We start from the raw sequence: 14,036 nt of genomic DNA on the forward strand, positions 1-14,036 counted from the left end.
GTACGTTTGTTACGGGCCCTGATCCACTCAGTCTCTTTTGCCAACTCCTCCTCATTAGTTGAGTAGTTTTCAGCAACTGCTGGACTGCATGGTTGTTGAATGTTCTGTTCTATTTTTTGAAATCGCAATTCTAAGTCTTCAATTCTCCGCTGAAGTTCTACGTTGCTCTTCTCTAGCTGCTTTCTCTTCTCATCCGACTCCTTCCAGGCGATGAAGAGTGCATGCTCGGCGGCTGAATGGAGCTTATTTGATTTAATATAACGATCCGGTGAACACTGGATCTCTGATGGTTTGGTGGTGTCCATGTTCTCGATGTTGCTTTCCTCGTCTTCTTGCTCTTCAAACTCCGGGGCAAGAAAACTGGGTAGTTTCAACAATTTTCCACTTGACGTAGCCATAGTCAATAATTTGCGAACATACTTTTCGAAAAGCCCTCGTACTCACTCACGATCGCGGAAACGCGAGCGCGAACGAAAATTGAAGGCCGCGCGAAAGTAGGTCACTTCGATTGCATAAAGACGGCGGATTTTAACCGAAATTTGATGCAATGTTTTGTTCCACTTAAATACCGTGAACAATCAACTGCTGACTCACTACTTCTACTGCACTACACTACGAGTACGTCTGCACTATATGAGAGCTAACGCGATACTGATATATCATGGTTGAATCTAATAAGAGCTTTATAGTTCTCAACTATTGGTTGTGATCGTATCTGGTATAGTTTCCTCTTCCTCATACGGATTAGTTGAGCCATTTTAATTTTACTATGAGCAAAAGGTGATAAGCTGCTCTAGGCTAGACTCACCTTTTTTGAAGCATTTGCTTCAAAAGTTGAGCAAATGCTCTAGTTTATTCATACAATTTTGAGCAAAAGCTTTTACTATTGAGCAAAGCTCAAACTATTTTTTTGATGAGCATGAGCAAAAGGTTTTGCTAACGTTTATTCATAGAAAATGAAGCAAATGCTCCATATTTTAGAAGTATAAGCAAATGCTCAACTCTATTTATATGGTCATTATATCTCGAAAACTAAGGTCGATATGAGAAAATTTTACTGGAAATTTGTTGTTGCAAATTCCATGTAAAATCTACTGTCTTCGGCTGTCACACCTCTCGTGGGAGACTCTGTATACAGTTCCTGGCCAACTATATTCAGCTCAATGCTGCCAATGTGAGTCACTCGAAACATGATGATTATCTCTCAAAGAATTACTAATATGAACTGTATTTATATAAATAAAACTACACATCAATGTAACATCACAGGGTGTGGTCACATTGAATGCTGTGTATACTGTGTGTCTACGAATTCCCTACCAATACTATAGGGCATTGTTCCTGGGTAAGAAACATATCTAAATATCATATTTAAATTGTCCGGAAATCTTCAGTTACTCACACAGCGGCCATTTTGATTTTTTCACTTATTTTTTTAAAATAATGGTTGAACATACGAAATTGAAACTTTGCACAATCATTTATAACAACTAGACAAAGCTACAAAAAAAATTATGATAATTTTTCAAATTCATAAAACAAAATGGCGGCCAATAAAAATTTGGTTTCCTAAATAACTTAGAAACCTATGATTTTACAAAAACTTTACAAGAATAACTTTTTTTAGTAAATTCAATTACCTATCGATTGGTACCTAATTTTTTAAGATTGGACCAATATTGACTGAGATATGGCAGCTTTAGTGGTTGATGACCCACCTTTAGAGGGTTATGTAACATTGTTTTATTGTTTGAAATGACTTAGAATCGCTTTCCATTGACATGCAATGCAAATAGAGAGTGTTGAATCATTGAGGCGCCTCTATCAGCATGCCTTGGTTTTCACTGCAACAAAATTTCAGTGGTCACCTATCACTAAAGCGGCCATATCTCAGTCAATATTGGTCCAATCTTGATTAGGTATCAATCGATAGGTAATTAAATTTATTAAAAAAAGTTATTCTTGTAAAGTTTTTGTAAAATCATCGGTTTCTAAGTTATTTAAGAAACAAAATTTTAAATGGCCGCCATTTTGTCTCATGAATTTGAAAAATTATCATAATTCTTTTTGTAGCTTTGTCTAGTTGTTTTAAATGATTGTGCAAAGTTTCAATTCCGTATGTTCAACCATTATTCAGAAAAAAAAGAATAAGTGAAAAAAACAAAATGGCCGCTGTGTGAGTAACTGAAGATTTCCGGACAATTTGAATATGATATTGAGATATGTTTTTTACCCGGGAACAATGCCATAGCATATTGGTAGGCAGTTCGTTAACACGCTGTATTTGCGAGTGCAAGTCGAATCATGCATGACCAAAAAAAAAAAACAAAATTTGAAAAGTGCCATGTGACTTTGCTGCTCACACTACACGCACCAGCAAATACAAGCGTTCAGTGTGAGTGTTCCTATTGCTCTTTCCAGACTTTGTTTCTCATGTGCAAGCTTGGTCATGCAAGTGTGCACTTGCACTTATACACATCCAATGTGATCACCCGCTAAGGCACAAAGACGTGGAAATGAAACTATTTATCATTTCCAAGCTTTACAAAATGATGGAACTATACTTATGTGAACCTGCCTGTGTTTGTGGGTAAGGCTGGTTACTAACAATATGTTAATCATGAGCGATACGTCTGTAGGCCTACAGACGAAATCCTGAAAGAAGTTTTTGTGCCTTTCAGAGCAATCACCTCATTCCAGGTCTCCAGAATCCTGGGATCTCATTATTCTTTTACTAGATGTGAAAAATTTATAATACTGTAATTGTTTTACTATTCCAGGTAATTATTTTACCTGGAATTTCTCTTATATTATTAAAAAAAAATTGCAGAAATTATTGTCTGTTTGGGAAGCATTGAATTTTAATAGCTGTATTCTGTAGAAAGTAGAGGTATGTAGGTGTTCTACATCATAGGATATTATTCAGTTAGTATTTTATCTGGGTGAAAAATTGAAGTATTTTTTTTTAAATTGAGCTATTTCATTTTCAATGTTAACTGTAATGCACTAGCAAATTTCAGCTAAGATGCTGATTTAGACTTTGAATTTAACTGATTTTTTTTTTATTTCAGAAAATCAACAAGAACAATGCATTCAATCTGCAGTTGATCGATTACATGTTTGTTCTGTTGAGAAGAAACGACAAAACAATGCAAGATTTTCCAGTAAGTATTCATTTGAATTATTCAATTTATTGAAAAATTTACAGTTGGTAGCACCAAGAGTTGTCCTATGACTGGTTCAACTTCCAAAAGTATAATTAAATTTGAAATTTCTATAAGGTATCTGAAAAGTAACCCTTACTTCTTAGGAATTTGAATAATTTTGTTGTTTGGTCAACTTCTTTGAAACTGTGTTCATCTCGTACCTTACGGGTTGAGCCACCATTTGAATGGCGATATGCTTGATTAAATATATTTACCTTTAAATACTTAAATTACGACATAGCAGTCTGATTTTTATAATAAAAATCCATAATCTTTTTTGTATTTATATATTTTTCTAGAATGTTCAGTTCAGGTCCTTTGTTTTTAATCATAAAAATTAGACTGGTATATCGTAGTTTAAGTATTTGAAAGTGATCATTTACAAGCAGTTCGTAATGAAAAGAAATATTGAAGAGAATTATATTTATTTATCCACACCGTCCATAATATACAAATCATGTAGGTGTATGATTAGAAGAGGATCAACAGACCTAGCCAAAAACTATTCAAAACAGGCCTATTCCTAATTTTGATAGAAGTATGTCCAAAAAGTAGGTTATGATGCATATCTTTATCAATTCCAACAAAATTTTGAATTCGAAAATTTACAAACCAAAATTTAGAATTCATTTTTTACATTAGAATTTAAATTTAAGCACTTCTTGAATTATATGATACTATATTCACTACACTATCTGAACACCCAAAATGAAATCTGGAGATAATAATTGTTTATTGTTTTTGAAGGGACGGATTCAAGGATCCAAAGGTTCAAAGAACCCCACACGTCAACCGAAGCTTATTGTGTTCCCAAGTAGTATGTTAGTTAGGCAAACCAATACCTATGTCCTTTACAAGAACCAGAAGTTTTTCCCTATACTAACATTCCATTCATCACCTGGTTGTAATCCTTGTCGCAATCCAGTGTGATAGGCTTGGCAGTCTCTTCAGACTGATTAGTCCTTGTGACCTACGTGAGTTCCACTTCTGGCCTTCTTTGTAGGTCCTTCCGTCGAGGAAGGGGCGGCCAAGTTGCCTCTAGGGCTCCCAGCCACCCACGACTCAGCCTCTTTACCCTCATTTGTGCCTGGTTTTTCACCCATCTCTGGTCTCTTGGGTTTTTATTTTTGCCCCTCCGAAACTTCGCAGGGTCAAAAGCCTCACATCTCACAAGAAGTTTTGCCTAAATGGCTCCCCTTCTAAGAGCAGTGATGAATTTTGGCCTCTCCACCCACAAACTCGTGACCTACGTGAGTTCCACTCCTGGCCTTTTTGTAAGTCCTTCGGCTGAGAGAGGAGACTCCAAACTGCCTCTAGGGCGCCCGGCGCCCCTCGACTCAGGCTCTTGACCCACATTTGTGCCGGGTTTATCACCCATCTCTGGTCTTTTGGGTTTTTTTGCCCCTCCAAAACTGCCCTGATGGGGCAGATCCCGTGGGTTTGAAGGTAAAGCAACTTCTGGAGTTGCTTTGAGGTCCATTTCAGTCGCCTCCTACAACAAGCATGGATACTGTGGGTGAATTCTGGTTTTCAACACATTCTTGAGTACGATGATCGACTCAAAGCTCCCCCAACCCACAGGGGGCTAATAATTGTTTAGTAGTCAACAGTGGTTTGCCTGGTTTGATAATCGATCCTCAACTTCCTGCCAACCTAAACAAGACAGTAATAGTATTTCATTCGAGCCCTGCAAGAGACATTCACGGCCAAGTAACGTAGCCTACACTATTTTTTTGTCATAATAATCTACTGAAGAATAATTGGGGAATTTTACCACTTGTTACTACTGTACATGCATTTTATATACATAACCTAGTTTACTAATTCCGAATCAGGAATTTTATGATTCTAGTTGACAAAACTTCCACCTCGAACGCTGAAAGCGGTTTCTTTGTACAAGGTCTATAAAAACCAGGTCAAGACACCCATGTTCCTTTTGGAGCGGCCATTTTGTGCCTATTTCATGGCGGTACATTTGAAAATCCAATCTAACTCAATCTGCTCATAACAAAATCATGCATTATGCATTAAAAAAAAAACAAAATTCTAGCTCAGATAATATGTGAGTTCAAGTTTTCAATTGTTTAATAATGAAATTTCAATAATAAATGCTCTAATTATTTATTTATTATTAAAAATTGTTCTTATTCTTGTAACCTAAGGATTATGATTCACAATTCCAATTACTAATAACACATCATGTTCAATCTAAAATGATAACAGCTAAAAATAAATTTGAAAATTGGTAAACTAGAACCCCACAAAATGGCGATTTTGTAATGCATCACGGGATTGTGTCATGACCTGTATTTATAGAACTTGTCTTTGTAGTTTTGCTGTTCCTATTTCGGAACTAGGAAACATAATAGACTGTAAAGAAAACATATGATTTCATCACAGTAGAGTATCCTGTAATGAGAATCATATGCTTATTTGTTCTACAATTTACCGGCTTCATTTTATGTACGGTATGGAAAACAGCTGAAATTGATTGATTGATTGAGTACTTTATTTATGTAGATTACAATATATACTGGCTTATACACTTATATACAATAGCTTACAATACAGCAAAATTATAGATGAATTTACATTATATAGACTAAGAAAATAATTATTGAACTGTATATGATATGAAAAAGTAATTTGTAATATAATAACTATAGATAATTATATTGTTATGCATCTACATAAATTGGCGGAGCTTTGGACATATCAATGTCCATTCTTCGGAAAGAATATTAAAAATATCCTCCCCTCTAACTCTCTACGAAATTGAGTGAGTATGATAAAAATAACTATTTTGTCAATAGCTGATTGTAGAACAAATAAACATAATTATGACCTCATTACAGCATACACTACTGTTAAGAAACCATATGTTTTCTTTACAGTCGAGTATGTTTCCTATAGTGAGGTCCACGTTATAATGGCAGTGTTTTATTAGCAATGGTGTTGCTATCCTTGTCTATCATTCAACAAGGCGGATAGTGATATCTCTTTCTCGCTTTTCTCTGTTGCCAGATCTTCTTTTAACAATGTAGAATTAATGATTAATTAATAAAATATTTCATCTTAATTATGAAAATGTATTATTAAATTATTGAAAAATATAATTTCTTGCTTGTTAAAATATAATTGATTATTTTAAACGAGAATGAACAGTTAATATTACATTAATAGATCTGTATCAGCTACCATCCATAGAAGGCATTAACAAGTCAGAGGATCGCCAACTTTTTTCTCCTATCCTCGAGGACCTCACCATTGTTCCGAAATAGGAACAGCAAAACTGCTACAAAGAAACTGCCTTCATCGCTCGAGGTGGAAGTTTTGTCAACTACAATAATTACAAATTTCTTGATTCGGAATTTGTGAAGCAGGCTATTTTTATAGAATGTATGTAGTAACTCAAGCACCAGAAGGTAATGTTTTATGTTACCCTATTATTCTTCCTTAGATTATTATGAAAAAAAATAGTGTACATTACTTGGCCGTGAATGTCTCTTGCAGGGTTTGCATGAAATTCTAGTCTCGGCTAACGCCCAGACTAGGCCACTTTCTGTCCTTGTGACGTAATAGTATCTTACGTAACAAGGATGGGAAGGGGCCTTTTGCAGGCGAGAATGATGTTTCTAGTCGAGGCGTCAGCCGAGACTAGAATTCCATTCGAGCACTGCAATAGACATTCACGTCCAAGTAACGTACACTATTTTTTTTTCATAATAATCTAAAGAAGAATAATTGAGAAATAGAAAACATTACCTGCTTGTGCTGACGTTGCTACATGCATTCTATAAACATAACCTAGTTTACAAATTCTGAATCAGGAATTTTGTGAAAGTTGACAAAACTTTCACCTGGAGTGCTGAAGGTGGTTTCTTTGTAGCAGGTTTGCTGTTCCTATTTCTGAACTAGGAAACATACTCGACTGTGAAGAAAACATATGGTTTCATTACATTAGAGTATGCTATAATGAGACTCATATGTTTATTTGTTCTGCAAATAGCTGTTTACCGGATTGATTACATGCATGGAAAACAGCTGAAATTGAATGACTATGACAAAAATAACTTTTTGAGTATTTCTTGAAAGTATTTTTCGCCGCTTCAAATTAATAAGTTGAAATAAAATGAAGATATTATTCAGTACCCTTTAATATTGTATCTGTGCATAACATGCTTCAAGTAATGAAAAGCATTTTCAAATGTCATAGCTTTCATGTCTTCCATTTAGAAATGGTTCTCATGGATTGAAACACATCCTATGCACCAATAAATACAAAATGGCACTGATATTCTTATTTATTTCAACTTCTGAATTTGATTGAAGTGGCAAAAAATACTCAGTGTAGGTACTGCATTGTATATGTTGACAGGAAGCTTAGGATCAATAGTATAATATTGTCTCTTCATTGAAACTATCTGTCACCTGGCTCAACCATAAGAATTGTTATGTCCTGTTTTACTTCATGACACAGTTTCTAAAAGCAACAGGAACTTGACGAACTGAAAACTCGACGTACTGAAGTAGCCTTTGTTTGGCTTCTAGACGATGAGTTCCAACAGCAGGAACTTGACGAAATGAAAACTTGACGTACTGACTTTACCTTTGTTTGGTTTTCTAGACAATGAGCTGCAGCCTGGACGCAAGCACACGGATCTACGCAGATCGTGAGTGGGTTGTCGCGTGCAAACGACAAGGGCAAGAAGAAGTCGACCAAGGATGGCGGGGAAGGCAGTGGGGGGGAGGGGGACTCGGATGGAGAGGGGGGTGGAAACGAGAACCAGCAGATTAGGGCCAGGAAACGGAAGGTGTGTGAAGAAGAAATTATAAGATTTCATTATATTTAATTTATTAGATTTTATTATAAGATTTAATTATTTCAAATTTCAAAAAATAATTTATTATGACAAAGAATTACTAGTACCCTTTTTTGATATTATTTTAGGCACGACTGATTTCCTTATCAAGTGTCAAAAATAGTGACCAAAATAGTAAGTATTACAGTCCGGGTCCTGTAGCTATGCCTATCGGCGGAGGGCCACTAGACCACAGAATAGGTACAGAATGGAAACTGTCAATCAAACGCCTATCTAACCAATGCTTTTTACATGGCACAAATACTAGACACGTCACGTGTCTACTTCTTAGGAAGTTCCAATCCTGGTCTTCTGATTGGCTCGCGTCAGTGAACGAGATCAATTGATCCGGATCAGTAAAGTGATCCGAACCTCCCATCAATACTATTACAATGCGGAACTTCCTAACAAGATAGCGGATTTTTGCGCCAGGGTACTAGCCGAGTTTCCATACTGTATGTATACTGTGACTAGACTACTCTTTCAAAAACATCGAACATTTTTTGAAAATGTATCTTTCCATAAGCAACTGATGATTGATCTTTTGTTTCTTCTCAAAAGCAACATGTTGCATCCGAAAATATTCACAAGGAGCTTTATAGTCTGTGTAAAATAAGTTGGGACTTGGCCCTCCATCCGAAGAAATCATTACAAGGTTGCCAATTCGTGTAAAATTGCAACTTTCTCAAATTACCAATTCAACATCAGAATTGGATGTAGAAAATCATCCCCGATATCCTAGTAGTGCTAAAAAAGTTTCAGGGTTGAAGGATTAAAAGGAAGTTTAACTTTTATGATAAAATTGGAAACATTTGTTTTTCTTTTGAATTCACTTCCCTCAGAATCTTGAGGCGTCGTAATGCGTGAGAATTTCATATCAAATTAACGGGGAGAATGTCTCCTTTCTATCGGTATCTGAATAGTTTTTATCTGATCTATAGATATTTTTTAATTAATGATTATGTTCGTCAATGTCGAGACATTTCGAGCAGAAAACATGAAATTTTCGACATGCTGCAAACTTTTTTTTTCAGAAGATAAGTGGGTGGTGAGAGCGAGAGAGTTTCTCATAAATAATTGAAATTATTTTTCCAATTGTCAAACGTAGTCGGAAGATTGTATTTTAGTTAACAAGGAATTTTAAAGTTGGAAGAGCGGCTGCATGATATGCATTGTGTACCAAATTGTATGCTAAAGGCTGGCAATTTACAAGATATTTGATCTGAACAAAGCTCATGCTAGAGCTACCAGTGGACTGTAATTTACTATTCAATTTATCAAATAGAAACGAGGAGCAAAATTTAATCTTCAATTCGAGCCAGGTTATTGGTACAGTCAAACTCTGCATTAATGAACAATAAAAAGAGCAAAAACTCACCAGATTTAATCCAATTTTGTCTACTCGCCCTTCGAAGCCTTTATTAGGTGTTTTGGTCAGATTCGAGGTGGGAAGAAATCTGGGAAAAAGATAGGTTTTCGCTTCCAGGCTGGTTTTCCGTGTTCAACTTGCAGGCTCTGTATACTGTATTTCGAACGAAGCTCAAACTGATTCTTTATAAATTCAAACTGATGCAAATTAATTCAATTTAACACTATTTACGATGTTATATTTATAATCCACACACACGACACTTAAACAATCAATTACTAGAAATTTCCGATGGAAATTACATTACAAATACAAACTCGGTCTTCACAACAAGACAACACAAAACTAACAAGAACGACTGAACAAGAACGACTGACGAAACTAAAAACTTCCAGAATGCCAAGCAAGCAGGACGGTTTGCGCGTGCGCAAACACAGCTGCTATTCGCAGAACCAGTCTGGCATTTGGCGCTACGATTTGAATGCTCTGGCTGAAACATACCCCCGCCTCTGAAAAACTATTTTTCAGCTAAGTTACAAAACTGAAAAAACCAAGGAAGGGAAAAATCCAGACATGACAAAAAAGAACAAAACACCAACACCAAAAAACAACACAAAAGAAAAAAATGCAACAATCACAACAACTATTAAGTTGGGAGTGGATATAATTTTTTTTACTAGGTCGAATACGGAAACAACGATTACACTTAAACACACAAATACGAATAATAGAGCGAGCTGACATTATCCAGAATTTCTGTCTGATCAAGGACAACAATAACGAAGGTCCAGCATGACAGTTCTTCTTGTGATGATAATCAATCAACATCGATACGAAAGCGTCGGATTTTGGTAGGATCATCTGATGACAAGTCTCAAATTCCAGTCCAGCATGAGACAAACGACCGCCGACGCGAATCACGCCTTTATCAATGAATGGAGACAGGCGACGAAGGCGCATAGAACAATCTTCTCCCTTCTCCAATTGCACAAATTCAGATGAAAAATGTATCTTCTGCACCACTTTACATAGATACCTCTCAGCAACATCGAAATCTGATTCCTCTGATTGGGGTAAGATTCGTAGGAATTTGAGAACAAGAATTACAATTCTCAAAAGACGACCATAATCCGAACAACGACCAATCAATGAATATACTGCATTGCTGTTACAATCAGGAGATTTTGTGACTGTCAACACTGACGGTTTTTTCGCCTCCGGTGGATCCACGATCTCTTCCATTTGAGTTCGGACGGGCCAATCGCATTCGTCCTCTGCTAACCATGATGGACCTGAGAGCCACAACGGAAAGTTCACAAGCTCAACTGGTGATAAACCTCTAGACAAACAGTCAGCGGGATTTTCAATTCCGGCAACATGCATCCACTCCTGTATACAAGAATCCTGTATTTTTGCGACGCGATTACCAACAAAAGTTTGCCATTTTGCGGATGGAGCATTAATCCAACACAAGGTGACTGTCGAATCAGAGAGTGCGACAATACGAGACACATGACAACGTTCACTAATAATAGTGACTACTGAATTCATGAGTTCTGCCAACAAGAGTGCCGCACACAACTCCAAACGAGGTATTGAAACAACTTTAGATGGTGCTACCTTGGACTTGGAACACAATAATACAACTCTTGACTCCTCGCTCTCCTTCTGCGACTTCACATAGATAACTGCACCATAACCCGACAATGATGCGTCACAAAAACCAATCAAACTGATGTGAGAATCCTGAAACAAACCAACGTGACGTGGAACAGCAAATTTCAACAATAGAGGCAACTCTTTTTGACAATTCTCCCAAAGAGTGCAGATAGACTCAGGCGGCTTCTCGTCCCAATCCACTCCTAATTTCCACAGTTTCTGGACAAGACACTTGAGAAATAATGTAAACGGTGACAAGAGACCAAGTGGATCATAGATACGAGCCATCACTGACAGAATAGAACGCTTAGTAGCGACGACCTCACCACACTTGACGGAAAACTGAAACAGATCAGTACTAGGTTGCCAATTCAATCCCAAGATAGCCAAGGAGTTGTCTGCTTCGAAATCCTTGTACGAAAACGATTTCTCTTCCTCCGAGAATGTCTCCAGCATTGATGGTGAATTTGACGTCCACTTTGTGAGCGAGAAACCTCCTCCCTCAAACAGCTGCTTGGACTGATGATACAGCTCCGCGGCCTCTGACTCTGTGGCGACAGATGTGACTAAGTCGTCCATGAACATGTCTCTTGGTATTCTCGCCTTGGCTGCTGGAAAACGATTTCCATCCTCCTCTACAAGCTGGTGGACGGTGCGAAGTGCCAAATATGGAGAGCTTGAAACACCAAAAACAACACAATTGAGCTGATAAATTTCGATCGGATCCTCCGGCGAAAATCTCCACAATACACGCTGATAACGACGGCAGGAATCCTCCACTAATATCTGTCGATACATTTGTTTAATGTCGGCAGTTAGTGCGATTGGGAACAAACGAAAATTGACTAACAAAACAAAAATGTCAGTCTGCAATTTGGGACCAGCATGAAGAACCTGGTTCAATGACAAACCCGATGATGTTCTGGAACCAGCATCAAATACAATTCGGATGGGCGTGGTAGTGCTGCTTGCTTTCACGATGGCGTGATGCGGTATGTAGTAACCACCTCGGTCTGTCTGATCTGCTACAAACGACATGTGACCCTGACGTAGGTAATCAATCAATATTTCATGATATGAAATACGAGTATTGCTGTCATGCTCTAGTCGTCTCTCCAAACTCAGCAGTCGGCGTTCGGCGACAGCATACGAATCTCCCAAGCTGCTGGGCGGCTCCGCAAATGACAAGGCAACAACAAAACGACCAGAATTCACACGATGTACAGACTTCCGAAAATTTACCTCACACTCCAACTCTTCCGGTTTCAGTTGACAGCTTGGTGTAGGGCACGATTCCAACTCCCAAAAACGTTCCACAAAACTATCCAACGATGGACTACTAACGAATGGACTACAGATGGCTGTAAAACAATTCGACACATTTTTTGTTGAAGTGAGAATCGGCGCTCTCCCCATCAGAATGTGACCAAAGACACTATTAACAGTCATCAATTCATGCGATTCACCTGTACTAGGACTCCACGTAGCAAGTGAGGAACTAACTCTGCACCAATGATGCCATCTATTCTACTAGGAAGGTAGAATTTGTCGTCAGCCAGTGTGAGATTTTCCAGATGATGAAGTTTGGATCTGTCGATTTCACAAGAAGGCAACTTGTCGATGATTTTATCTACCACTGTGGCATCCATCGAAAACTTGACGGTAGGATCCAACTTCGACTGAATCGACACACAAGTACGACCTCGAACTTCACTAGTACCACCACCGAATCCACGAACAACGGTTTTCATGGGCTGGAATGGTAGTCTCAAACGCCGACACAATTTGGCTGTAACAAAATGACACTGACTCCCGGTGTCAATCAAGAAACGAACATCACAAAGCTGACCATTACAATCTCGAATATGTGCAGTGACGGTCGACAACACAACGGTCGAATTTTCTACATCATTGGATGTAGAACAACAACTAATAGGTGATGTGCCACCTGCCTTGGAGTTCGACGAGGACGCAACACCTTCATTGGAACTTGATCTGGAAAAGTGCAATAAAGAATGATGAGATTCTCGACATTGAGCACACTGAGTTTTACTACGACAATTTTTACTCAAATGATCCACATCAAGACAACGAAAACAACAAAACTTTCCTTTAATCAAACAATAACGATCCCAAGGAGTCATTTTCAAGAAACTAGCACAATCTACTAACCGATGACCCGGTTTTGAGCACTTCAGACAATTGGGATTTTTACTAGATGCATCGTTAGATGAATCATTGGATTGAACCACAAACACCTTTGATTTATTATCTTTTTGTGCTTCATATTAAACGATTCAGTCTGTTTCTCATCAGAAGGAAGAGTCTTAATTTGCTTTTCAATGAATTTTACATAATCGGCATAAGTTGGCATAGCCTTGTCACGTACGGCCGATTCAAAATTTCTACGAGAACTTGGATCCAGCAATCTCAAGCCATGATAGAGGAATATCGAGTCTGACAAATCAGTGAGTCGCAATCTCTTCACTGCATTGATGGAACTGCAAAACCCATCCAAAATCGCAATACAACCTGCCTTTGATTCTGATTTTATTGGACGAAATTCAAAAATTTGTTTGAAATAGGCATCGACTTGCGCTCGTGGATCGTTATAGCGGGTCAATAATGCCTGCCAAATTATTAGATAATTATTAGCCAATGGTGGCAAATGACGACAAATATTTGCTGCTTGTCCAGTAAGTCCACTTACAAGATATTGGACCTTCTGCTGATCGTTCAAGCTCTTGTTGTCATGTACCAATGCCTTAAATAATTCATAAAACACCGACCATTGAGTCTGGTTCCCATCAAATTTTGGAAGGTCGATTTTGGGCAGTACTGACTCGGACACGACCGGCTGTGCACTAGCTGCTGAAGCTGCCGAAGATTGAGCAATAGCATCAGTCGCCTCTTTCTGTTTGAGAGTGTTAGCCGCTACTT

The 14,036-nt window shown here is 37.8% G+C and overlaps 1 protein-coding gene across 1 annotated transcript in view; it reads left to right on the forward strand.

The window, feature by feature from the left end:
- The window catches only part of LOC111058521 (condensin complex subunit 2-like), an 80,088-nt gene that overhangs the window by 45,004 nt on the left and 21,048 nt on the right, over positions 1 to 14,036 (forward strand). Inside the window, exons 5-6 of the mRNA XM_039431343.1 lie at positions 3,072 to 3,164; positions 7,834 to 8,001. Coding sequence (XP_039287277.1) covers positions 3,072 to 3,164; positions 7,834 to 8,001 — 261 coding nt within the window. The remainder of the gene's footprint in view (positions 1 to 3,071; positions 3,165 to 7,833; positions 8,002 to 14,036) is intronic.

The sequence above is a fragment of the Nilaparvata lugens genome, chromosome 6, assembly GCF_014356525.2.
Source record: "Nilaparvata lugens isolate BPH chromosome 6, ASM1435652v1, whole genome shotgun sequence".
NCBI lineage: Eukaryota > Metazoa > Arthropoda > Insecta > Hemiptera > Delphacidae > Nilaparvata > Nilaparvata lugens.